This window comes from Monodelphis domestica, chromosome 2, assembly GCF_027887165.1.
Source record: "Monodelphis domestica isolate mMonDom1 chromosome 2, mMonDom1.pri, whole genome shotgun sequence".
Classification (NCBI taxonomy): Eukaryota; Metazoa; Chordata; class Mammalia; order Didelphimorphia; family Didelphidae; genus Monodelphis; species Monodelphis domestica.
In genome coordinates, this window is record NC_077228.1 from 542433422 (window position 1) to 542445643 (window position 12222).

Sequence of the window (12222 nt, forward strand, 5' to 3'; positions counted from 1 at the left end):
TGTCTCTCCAGAGACTCCTTCCATTTGCCTTTTCTGCTATTTTGGCCTGGAGTCAAGATTGTCCTCGACAGGGCTCTAGGAAACCCCAATGGGCCCCATTCCCCCCTGGGTTCCTTTGAAGGTATCCCCAAGAAGGACGGTGCTGTAACTCGGCCCAGGGTGGCCCCTCTGGGCTCCCTGCTGGCCAAGGCCATTTTCCCGCCAGCTCACCCCAAAAGGCAGAAGTGCCTTCCTATGGGGAAGGGAGGGGGACTCCTCATCCGACCCCTGGCCTCCCCAGCCTCCAGTCCAAGGGGGAGTTCTCTCAGAGCCCTGGGGAGGCCCTTGTCTCCTTGTTGGCTTTCTGGGCCTGCTTCTGCCCTCCCTGGATACCCCCAGCTCCAGGCCTCCCTTGACCACTCCAGTGACCTGCTCTGGACATCCCCACTGGCGTGGTGGCCAGACCTGAACCCAGGTCTCCAGAAGTGCTCTGCCTAGAGCGGAGGACAGCCGGATGGAGCCACCTCTTCTTGGCTGCCGGGCCCCTCCCAGGAACTCGAAGTCTGTTGTTGGCCATACTAAGTTTGGTGTCCACTAGGACCTCTGAGTTTTCTTCACTGCGTCCTGGATTCGTCTTATTCCATTCCCCCTGCCCTGCTGGGGTCTGGGCTTCCGGCCTTCCCTCTCCCCCAGGAAAATGCAGATGGAAGCTTCTTCAGAAGCCTTCCCTTGGAACTCTGCGCCTCGCCCTCCAGCTGGCTGCCTGGCCTCCACTTCCGGGGCTCTGAGGCTTGGGAAATGGGAGGCCCAGCAAAGCGGAGAACAAGGAGCAGGAGACGGAGCCTGGGCTAGGACAGCACCTACAGTGTGTGAGCGAGCAGGTGGTGGGCTCGAGACAGAATCACAGATTCAGAAACGACCAGCAGATTGGGTTTTTTTAACAGAGGCAAAGAGTGACCCCAGATGGGCGCGTGACAAAGCCTGGGAACGTCTGTTCGTCCCCCCACAAAGGGCGGGAGGAGGCTGGCCCAGAACAAGGGGAGAGAGGAGGAGGCCGGCCCCACGGGGTGCCCTCCTGGGCCTTTGGAAGCAGGAGAGGTCAAAGGTGGATGTGGGGATTTGGGAATCATGTGTGCAGAGGTAATAATTGAAGCCATAGAAACGCGTGAGATCACCAGAGGGGGAGCCTGGGGAGGGGGGAGACCGGCGGAGAGAGTGAGGAAGGAGGGCTTAGAGGCCGGAGGAAGGCCATGAGGGTTCAGTATCAAAGCGGCCGCGGCAGGAGCAGGTAGGGGAGGCAGGGGCGGGCTCCTGGGAGGCCCGCTCCCGAGGCTCACTTGTGGGCCCGGCGCTGTGGGTTTCCCTAGGAGCCCTGTGGAGATCCGGGGCCGGGGAGCCCTTCCGGCTGCTGGAGGAGCCCCCTGCTCCCTGGTGCTCAGGCCTTGTGTTGTCAGATGATGTAGGGGGTCCCCGAGGCCCCCCCACTCTTTAAAGACCAGCCGGGCTAGTGGAGTTAGTCCTGGTCTGGGTGGGGACAGGGCCTGGGGGGCAGAGCGGGGCACCCTGGGACTCCAGCTGCCCTTCACCGCTGCTCTCCCTGGGCCCTTCGGTTAGACTCTTATGTTCTGGGAGATGGGGGGGGGTGGCGGGCATTCTGAGAGGGAGACCGTCCTTGGGTGGGGCTGGCACCCCAGAGACCCGGAGCAGAAAGGGACGTTGAGGGAGCCCCTGTTCGGGACAAGACTCTCCTTCCCTGTCTCGGCCCAAGGAGACGGGGAGGAAGTGGGAAGGCCCTGCCTGCTTTTTTCCCAGCTTCCTCCTTGGGGCAGAACTCAGGGTTGGGAATGGGGTCCTGGGTTCGAATCTTGTCTCTGCCACTCCCTGGCTGGGCGCCCGTTTCTTTAAGGGTGTGTGACGTCACAAGGCCTGGAAGGCCCAAGGCTTGCCATGGAACCTTAGAGGCTTTACTTGCTGAGTATGACTTGAGAGCCATCGTTCCACCTTAAAAGCCGTCAGACAGTCTTGTGTCACTCCCTGCAGGGAAGAGAAAGCCATGGCCGAGGGCAACGAGCTCATGAACAGGCTCATGAGCGAGAACGCTGACCTCAAGAAGCAGGTCCGCCTCATGAAGGAGAACCAGATGCTGAAGCGGCTGCTCAGCGAGAACTGCCACGACAACAGCGGCCGCAGCCGAGAAGGTCGGGACAACCGCGACTTCCTCTTCCCCAAAGTCCCCGGCTACCCCGAGGCCTGCTCCCCCGGGACCGGAGGTAAGGCAGCCACGCCACGGGCCACGGGCCAGAGACACGGAGAGACGGAGGGATGGAGAGACGGGGAGACAGAGGGGGAGAGATGGAGAGACGGGGAGATGGGGAGATGGAGGGGGAGACAGACAGGAGGAGAGACAGAGGGATACAGAGACAGAGGGGGAGACAGACAGAGAGACAGAGAGACAGACGGGGAGAGACAGAGACAGAGAGATAGAGAGAGAGACACGTGCAGACACAGACAAAGAGAAGGGAGAGACACAGAGACAGACAGAGGGGGAGACAGACAGAGAGACAGACGGGGAGAGACAGAGACAGAGAGATAGAGAGAGAGACACGTGCAGACACAGACAAAGAGAAGGGAGAGACACAGAGACAGACAGAGGGGGTACGTGCTGGGGGATGCACAGGAATTCACATTTCCCTGATTAGTTCTGAAGTCCAAAAGGCAAACCGTGGCTCTCGGAGGGGAACGAGGCTTTGGGGAGGGTTCCCACAGAGGACAGGGGGAGCCTCCTGGCCTCTGCCCTCCTGGAGCGTTGAAGGGGCTCCCACGGGCACCCCCCGGGCGACACGCAGGCCAGGCCGGTTAAACGTCCCTGGGGAGGGGCTTTCCGCTGGGCCCTGAGGAAACGTCCTTCTTGCCTGGATGGACCACAGAATGGAGGAAGGCCTGGGAAGGCCAGTGCCGGTGGGTGCCTCCGCCGTAGCCCAGCCGGCCGGGGAGGGACACTCCCTTTCCCTCTACTCCACCAGCCACCCTCCCGGCCCTGCTTCGGCCACGAGCCATTGCCCGGCGTGGCCTGCCCTTTCGGCTGGTCCCAGAGAGCCCTCCAGGCGGGGCCGTGGAGAGGATCCCCGGAGATGACGTGAAAAGCTCTGGTCGCTCCTCAGGCCGCGCAGAGGTCAGCAATGCTTATAGCCATTCCTGGGCCATCCCACTTCCAGAGGTCCTCGTACGCCCCACCTCTGGCCTGCTGTCGGCATTTGCACCCGGCTCTGCTCTCCCCCACTAGCCTAGGATGTCCCCAAGGGCAGGGGCCTGTCTTGGTCATTGTCGTTGGAGGTCCCCCGGGTTCAGCCTAAGGCGTCCTGGGCTGGACCCGGGAAGATGGAGGTGTTAGTCGCCGCTCTGGGCCCCTCCGGGCCGGGCGGCTGAGCCGATTTCAGCTTTTTCCTCCATGAAGCAGCGCTGAGACGAGAGCCCTCCTGCCTCCCTCCCAGGGCCGCTGTGGGGACACAGGCACAGGCGTGGAGGGGGTCTGGCCCTCGGCGAGGCGGAAGGGGTCGCTCTCCTGGCAGAAAATGGCGCTTCTGTCAGGACTGCCAAGAGATGGGGAGGGGGTGGGGATGGGGTCTGAGGAACTAGACTTGGCTCGGCCGGGGATCTTTCCATCCTTGGCCTTCCTCTGCCTGGGCTTGCCCTTCCCGGGGCCTCAGTTTCTCTGCCTGTAAGGTTAGTGCCCGGCAGGCCTGACACTCTCTGAGGACCCTTGGGGGCCCGTGACATCCTCCCGCCTTTCAGAGGTGGCAGTGAATGAAGTGGGGCTGAGCCTTCTCCCGGGGGGGGGGGTAGGAGCTCCGAGGGGGCCTTGGGCCCACGCTCGTGTGGACGGTTTTCCTCGGTGGGCCCAGTTGGGGCCTCCCGTTGCATCGTGCCCCATCCGCTCCTCACGTTCTCTGCAGGCGCTGGGAAGGCGGAGGCCGATGGGGCTGACTCATCCAGCTGGGAGCCTTTTCTCATTTTGCCCGGCCGCGGCCTTAGTTACCCGCTGACTGTGGAGAGAAGCTCCCTGTGTTCTTTGGGAGGCCCGGGCCCAGCATGGAGCAGGCGAGCCAGTGAGGACTGAGGGGCAGTTGGAAGGCTCGGTGGGCTCGAATGCTTCTAGGCCAGCTGAGCTGAGGGCCGGAGGGCAGGGAGCATCTTTGGAGAAAAGCCCAGCAGCACCGTTTGCTCAGGCTGCTTGGGGCTTTCCTCTCCCTTCCTCCACTCCTGGATGCCCACAGGACATGCTGAGCCTCCTGGCTCAGGCCGCCCCTGTCTCCTTTCCAGCACAGGGTGGATCTTCGGGGACCCTGTCTGAGAATCCTTCACTCTGGTGGTAGCCCCCATTCTGGTTCTTGGGCTTCCAGACCAGCACTGCAGGAAAATGTCAGGGAAAGACCATGGCTGAGTCACCTTGGTCTTGTCACTGGCCTTGGTGTTGGCCCACTCCCCTCTCAGCTGCTTTGCCCTTCCCATGGTGACCATCCCAAGATTCTTCCATGCCTTGAGCCCATCCATACACTCAGCTCCCTTCCCCTCCTTCCCTCCCCACCCAAATTCATAGCATCGCCCCCAAGGCTGCAGCCCCTTCTGTGCTTTCATGTCCTCCCTTGCCTCCCATTTCCAATCCTCCTGCGAGGATCACAGGGCTCCTGGAGAGCACCAGGATCTATCTTGGCCGACTGACTGCCAGCCTCAATCCTGCCCAGGGAATGGGTTTGGAGGCCTCTGCCCAGCCTCCTGGGTCTGCTGCTCCAGAAATGCCTCGGTTCACCATTCTAACTGAATTTGGACTCAGAAGAAGCTGCTGACCCTTGCCTGGATCCCTTGCTTGGGCACAAGACCATGACTTGGCTCTGTAGGAAGGGAATCTTTTTTTTTTAAATTAATTGATTTAGAATATTTTTCCATCATTACATGATTCATGATTTTTCCCACCCCTCTTCCCTCCCTCCTCCTGGAGCTGACAAGCAGTTCACTAGTTTTACATGTATCATTATTCAAAATCTATTTCCATATTGTATTTGCCATAGAGTGATCTTTTATAACTAAAACCCTCCATCCTAACCCCAGCAAACCAAGGGATCAGTTAGGTGTTTTTCTTCTGCGTTTCTGCTCCCACAGTTCTTTCTCTGGATGTAGATAGTGTTCTTTCTCATAAGTTCCCCTGTTTGCCCTAGAGTGTTACATTGTTACTAGTAGTAAAGTCAGTTACATTCTATCGTGCTACAATGTGTCCATCTCTGGGTACAACATCCTCCTGGTTCTGCTCCTTTCACTCTGTATCACTTCCTGGAGGTCATTCCAGTTCACATGGAGTCCCTCCAGTTCATTATTCCTTTGAGCACAACAGTATTCCATCCCCATCAGATACCACAGTGTGTTCAGCCATTCCCCAATTGAAGGGCAGCCCCTCGTTTTCCAGTTTTTGGCCACCACAAAGAGCGCAGCTATGAATATTCTTGTAAAAGTCTTTTTCCTTATTATCTCTTGGTACAAACCCAGGGTAGACATTCTTTTATCTCCCTTTGGGCATAGTTCCAAATTGCCCTCCAGAATGGTTGGATCCATTCACAATTCCACCAGCAATGAATTAATGTCCTACTTTGCCACATGCCCTCCAGCATTCATGACTTTCCTTTGCTGCCATATCGGTCAATCTGCTAGGTGTGAGGTGGTACCTCAGCATGGTTTTGATTTGCATTTCTCTAATCAGGAGGGATTTAGAACACTTTTTCATGATTTCTTCATGTGAAAACTGGTAGGCAGGGAATCATCCCCCACCATGCTGGGATGAGGCAAGGGAAATAGTAGTGCCAAACGGGGGTCTCATCCAGCCACTAGGCATTTATTGACCTAGATGCCAAACAAGCCCTTCCTTTCCCTCTACATCCCCTCTGCTGTCACAGTGGCTTTGAGGTGAAGCCTCTAGTTGGTGGTCCTCCTGCTTTGTCCTACAGCCAGCAGACACCTGCTTCTCTCTTCCTTTCTACTTCAGCCATGAGGAATTCCATGATTCAATTCCTCTCTACTCCATCATGGCTGACTGCTTCAGCCTTTTGAGTTCCTACCTTGTCACACTCCCAGGACAGCCTACTTTAGGGTCAACACACTCCCACCTGCAGCCATGGAATTCTTGGGCACATTTTCTCCTGTTCCCCAGCACCCTGGGACATGTGCAAGGTGTCACCTCATTTGTCCTCACTGGGGATTCAAGCCCTCCATTCTGCTCTTTCCAACGTTCTCTACCCCCTTCCCTTACATGCCTCCCCCCTCTCAGTGGAAGAGCTGGTCTCCCAGCTGTCTAAGAAAAGGGAGACCTTTCCCATGGCTTGGGAGCTTCCGTCTTCTCTGTCCCAAACTGCTGAACCCCTCGGTGGCATCGCCTGTGCTCTCCTCCTCTGCTCCAGGCTCTGAGGAAAACACAGCCCTTGTCCGAGGGTCACCCTTCCACCTGCCCTTTCACAGCTCTTGAGAAGTTTTTCCTTTGGCCACCTTTTCCGCTGACCCTCAATTTCCATCTTCTAGCTTCTTTTCTCCCCCCACAAGCATGCCAGCTAGGGGTAGATGTGGTATACGCTCCTCTCATCCCAGAAAGCCTTCACGTGGCCCAGCAACTTCCTCGGTTCCCTTCCTTTTGTGGGTCCTCTCCTGGAAAGCGTGGCCAAAGCACTCGGCCTCTGGTGACTCACCTCTACTAGCTTCTCGGCCCCTTGCGGGCCGGTTTCACCGATGCCATCATCACTCGGTTCCACGGGCCTCCCTTCAGCCTTGCTTGTCCTTGTGGACGTCTCGGAGCATGGCACCCGGATCACGGGTCAGGTCTTCGCTTTGGATTTTCCGGGCCCCTTTCTTGGCGGGCTTATTGCCCATTTCCCAACCTTCCCCAAGGCTCTCTCGTGGTCTTTCCTCTGCTCTTTCTACCTTCTCCTGCCTGAGGGTCTCACCAGCTCCCGCGGATCGCCTCAGTGGCCATCTCCGGCGATGATGCCGATGAGTCTCAGGTCTGTCCGTTCAGCCCTTGTTCTCTTTAGCTCCAGTCCTACCCCGCCCCGTGTTTCCTGGGCATTTGCAGCTGTCTGTCCTGTAGCCTCTCAAACGCGCCCCCAAGTTCCTGCTTCCTCTCCAGTCTCCCCCTTTGACTCTTCCCTGGCCTTCTCTCATTGCTCAGCTCAGATGGTCGTCACTTCTCCCAGCCCCGGGGCTCCCCGGCTCCCCTCCAGGCTGCCTTCAAGATGCCCTCCCTGAGCCACAGGCCCCATTATGTCACTCCCCTTCGCAGGCAGCCTCCGGCCTCCTTTTCCAGGCTTCCCAGGCACGACGCGGCCTCTCTCGCTCGCTCCCTTCCTCCTTGCTGCCGGCCTTTCTCATCGTCTCGGTCTGAGACTTGCCTCCCAGGAGGGGTTTGTTGGTGCTTTTTTGCTGGCTGTACGTGTGGGCATCTGCAGAGAACCACGTGTGGACGACCTCGACGCACACACAGGAACACTGGAGCGTGCGTCAATGTCTGCGTGTCTATGGAAATGAGTGTAGACGGTCAGGCAGAGTGCTGACCAGCCACGCCCGAGATTTCACCCAGGGAAGCGTCTTCACTTCCTCCCTGTGCCCCAGTGCCCAGGGTAGGTCCTGGTCGACGATGCTTTGGGGATCTGCAGGGCGGGTGTCGCTCCCTCCGCTCCGCTCCACTTTTCATCCCACGGTTCCCCCCTCCTTACACACTCTTCCGTGGCTCGGAGCAGCTGTGGGCCCAGGCGAGGGCCAGGCGTGTGGGCAGGGCACGATGGCAGAGCGCCACCCTCCCCCGAGGGACATCTCCATTCAAGACCTGCTCTGGGGAAGGCACCCTGCTAGGCGCTGGGGACGCAAAGACCAGCGACACAGTCCTTGCCCTCGAAGGGCTCCCATCCCGTCGGGGGAAACCCCGGCTGAGTCCTTTCAGGCCGAAGAGCTCTGGAGACTGGGGGAAGCTTCCCGTAGGAGGTGGCACCTGAGCCGGGCCGACCCCCAGGGGAGACGGGGCGAAGGTGCGAGGACGGAGCAGGGCCGGCCTGAGCCCCGAGAGAGCCCCCCGCCTCCTCCCCAAAGGAAGACTGAGGGCTGGCTTCAAAGCAGAGGGCCGGCTCGGAAGTGGGCGGCACTCCTCCGGGTGCACGTTTACAGACGAGGGTTGTCACGTCGGGGTTCCTTCTGCTCGGGGTGTCCGGCTGCTCAGCTGCTTCCAGAGGAGTTTGGGGGTTTGCCTGTGGACCCCCAGGAGGAGGCGACCAGGCAGGCCGAGGTGGACCGGCCAGGGAGGGGGACCTCCTCGGGACAGGCCACAGGAGACCTCCTCTTCCTCTGCAGACGTTTCCTGGCGCCGGGAGCCTCCTCGGGCCCGATCCCGGGTGAAGGAGGATGCCAGGCGCCGCCCGCTGCCCTTCGTGCGGCATCATCAGAGCACAGGAGCCGGGCCGTCTGGGGTTAACAAGTGGCTCCCGGATGGGGCCCAACTCTGCCATTACCGGCTGAGGTGGGGGGCCCAGGGGCCAGGAGGCGGCCTCTCCCCAGCCACCCACGCAGGGAATCCAGGGGCAGGCGGGCTGTCAGGGAAGGCTCCCTGGAAGAGGCGGCGGCGGCCGAGCTCCAGGAGAAGCCTGAGGAGTCCAGTGGGGCACGAGGCACGGCCAAGGCGAGTTTGGGAAGAAGAAGGGAGAGAAGGGGGGAGCAACAGTGGCTGCCGGATGGGGGCCTGAAGCCTGGGGCACACGGAGGAAGTGCCGGGTCCAGGGTTTCCGGGGGGCCTCCCAGGGGCCTGCGGCCGTGGCTGCGTCCCTCTCGTGGCTGCCAGGAGGCCCCGGAGCAGCCGGACAAAGCTGGGAAGGCGTCCTGGGCACTGAGGAGCGCGCTGCGGCGGCGTGTCGGAGCTGGGGCAGGTCTGGGAGGTCAGCGGCCGGCGGCGTTGAGCCTCTCTTCGCTCCGACCCCAGTTCGGGCCTGGGCCGGTCCCTGCCCCCGCGAGGAGGAGGCCAAGAGGCGGGTGGAGGACAGGGCGGCGACCCCAGGGAGGCTGCGGCCAGGAGTGCCCCCTGGGGCCGGAGAGGAGGGAGGCTCGGAAGGCCAGAGCGCCCCGGAGGGGGCCTTTGTTCCATTCGCCACTTGCAGACTGGCACTGCCCACCCCGACCTGCTTCTGCCACTGCGGTTGAACAGAAGAGCTTTGAAGAGCCAACCAACACCCCGGCCTCGGCGGCGGAGAGCAGGGACCAAAGGGAAGGAGACGCCGCTTCGTGGGGGAATGGGAAGGCCTGTGCTTGGGCCAGAGGAAGGAGCGGCCGCTCCAAAGCCTCCGGACGATGCTCTGGGGTCCTAGTGGACCGCAGCCACGAGAGCTAAGAAGGGGAGCGCGATCCCGGCCGCTCCCAGAGAGGCCGCGTGGCCCGACGGGAGGGAGCTTGGAGCAGGGAAGGGGGAGAGGGATCCGCGGGCCAGACGTCGAGCTTCCAGCTGCCCTTTGAGTCCAGCTCCTGGTTTTGCAGATGGAGAAGCAGAGGCCGGGGGCTGGGATTCGAATCCGGGGCCTGGCCTCCCCCTCTAGAGCTCTCCCTGCCCCGGCCAAGGACGGGAGCGGGGGACGGGGGGGGGGGGCTGACGGGGAGCCTCGGCTGGGGGGCTGCCCGGTGACCCCTCGTGTCCTTCCGTCCTAGTTGCAGAATACGGCAGGATCATCAACATCCCCGAGACGACGTCCAACCAGCTGCAGCCTTCGGCCCTGGAGGACCTCCTCTACTCCCACATCAACATTTCCACTGAGGAGGACACATCCTCCCCCACCTGCAACACCCCCTCCCAGGTGGCCTTTAAGGGCTTCCTCAGCCCCCCCGACATGTACTCCTCCAGAACGACAGAAAGGAAACTGAGTCAGCTGCTCAGCAGCATGCAGGACTCCATGATCGACAAGCCCATGCCCGAGTCCAAGGAGATCCGGCAGAAGAAAGTCTGCTTCTCCGACAGCGGCCTGCCCGGAGGGGACAAGATGAGAAAAAGCTACTACTTAAACGGTACTGGGGCCCCGGCACCCTGTCCGGGGGGGGCGTCCGGCTCCTGCCTTCCGGGAGCTCCCCTGAACCTCCGGCTGCCTCGGCTGTAAAATGGGGCTACTCGGGGGAGACGCTCGGCCAGCCCGAGGGGCTCTCGCGAGGCCGGCCGGCCCCGGGTGGCCGTAGAGTTCCCTTCGCGAGGCCACGTCTGGGCGGGAGCCCCCAGGGGCCTCCGTGTCCCCCCGGGGTGGCTGGTGAGGCCCTCCCTCTGCGGGGTGGGCACAGGCCGGAGAGGGGAGGCGGGTCAGTAAGAGGCCCCCGCTGGGGCTCGAAGCGTCCATTTCACGAACCCAAGCCCGGGAGGACAGGAGACGGGCACGTTCTCGAGGCCGCCCACCAAAGCGGGGCGAGGACGGGAGGCCGAGTCCGGGCCAAGCTTTGTGTGCCGTGCTCTGGCCTCGCCACAGCTGCTGGAGGGCGGATGCCAGCATTCGCCGCGCTCTACAGATCAGGAAACTGAGGCAGGGGCTTGAGGGACTAACACACTTCCTCTCGGATTCCAAAGCAGGCTCCGGCAGGGAGCACACGGAGAGGGCAGCCAAGAGCGCGCTGGCTAAGGGAAGAGCTTATCGGCAAACCACGGGAGGGGGGGTAGAAGGTCCGAGCATTGCCTTAAAGCCCAAGCGAGCTGCTAGGCCGAGAGCTCGGGGGACAGTCGGGCAGCGACGGAGCCTCCTCATCCTCCAGAACGGATCCCGGCCTTCGGGCACCCACCGTTGGCCATCCACCGACTGCTGGAGAGAACGAGGCCCAGAAAGGACGCGGAGGAGAGGAAGCCGCCCGGCCCGAGTGCCCACGGGACCCGTCTGTTCCGGAGCTGCCGCGGGATCCATTCGCCAGCCGTTCGGGAGAGGGAGGAGAGCGAGCTCCGGGTGAGTCGCCCCGTCGCTAGAGGTCCTCGAGGAGAAGCCTGAACCCAGGGCCCTGGGAGCTGGCTGGGAAAACCCAGATGCAGTCTCGGCTCGCCGGCAACGAGGCCTCTCTGGACCCGTTTCCGCTGAGCCCTCTCGAAGCTCTTTGGAATCCCGACTGCCATTCGGTGCGTCTGCCGGCTCTCCCGGCTCCGGGTCTTCTGCCACGTGGAGGGCCGTGGCAGCTGGACAAAGAAAAGCTCCAAGGCCCAGACGCGAGGACTCTGGGCTGGGCGGGTGGCTGGAAGGACACAGAGAAGTCAGGGACTGGTTCTGATGCCACCCACGTGGACCATCTACTGCTGAGCGCTCACGCGGGGGCCAGAAGCAGCAATACGAGGACCCGCTCAGGGCCTCGGAAGAACTTTGGGGTCGAGAGTGAGACCCGGGAGATGCTGGCCCAGGACCGTCCAGCACGGCAAACCCACGTCAAAGCAGGGGCTGTGCGCAATGAGCAGAGCAGAAGGACCCTGAGAAGGCCTGCGCGCGACAGGTCCAAGGCAATGGGTTCGGGGTGGGATGAATGTCAAGCTTTAGACGTGGGCTAAAAACCCACCGATCTAAAGTCCAAGTGGCGAACGTGTGGCTCGAACAGACTCTACGGGCTCCGCCTCTCCCGGATCCCCGCCTCGTGGTGCAGGAGCTTGCAGAGCTCAGAGCGACTTTGAGCTATAGAAAGATCCGAGTGGAAAATCCCAGCCAAAGAAGGCCACGGCAAATCGCTCCAGTATCTTTGCCCAGAAAGCCCCCCGGATGGTATTACAATGAGAAGGGAGACGACACCCAAAGAGGAGCCCCTCGCGTTGGAATGTGTCCACCAGGCCCCTGGGAAGAGCAGAGGACAGCTCCAAGCACTCCAGTTCTAAGGAGGGCTCCGGGCCCAGGCCAGAAGGAAGCTCCGCTGTGGACGTGGCCAGTGGGGAAGCAAAGGTCCGACGGCGTAGAGATCAGTATTGCGCAGGAGCTTGGAATGGCGGAACCGCGAGCCAACGCAAACAGATTCAACAGCAATGCCTAGAGTGTCCGTGCACGTTCATGGATGGGGATGGGTGAAGTGAATTCAGGCGATCACGACATGTACTACCAGGGGCAAGAGTCCCGGGAAAGCGGAGGAGCATCCTGCAGAGCCGATGGTCGGCTGAGAAGAGCGGTGCCGAGGCCCGGTCTCCAAAAGCACAGCTGGGCGAATCCAGGGCGAAAGGCTTTACGTCACAGTAACATGAGT

General features: G+C 61.2%; 1 protein-coding gene across 2 annotated transcripts in view; it reads left to right on the forward strand.

Annotated features, from left to right (window-relative positions):
* The first annotated feature begins 830 nt into the window (after positions 1 to 830).
* SPATC1L (spermatogenesis and centriole associated 1 like) overlaps positions 831 to 12222 on the forward strand; it is a 16493-nt gene continuing 5101 nt past the window's right edge. The window contains exons 1-3 of one of the 2 annotated variants that reach the window (XM_056820173.1): positions 831 to 848; positions 2020 to 2249; positions 9694 to 10047. In XM_056820173.1, the coding sequence (XP_056676151.1) occupies positions 2033 to 2249; positions 9694 to 10047 (571 nt within the window). In that variant the 5' untranslated portion in view covers positions 831 to 848; positions 2020 to 2032. Of the gene's footprint in view, positions 849 to 1136; positions 1268 to 2019; positions 2250 to 9693; positions 10048 to 12222 lie in introns of those variants that run through there. The other variant, XM_001365804.3, reaches the window with a different exon arrangement.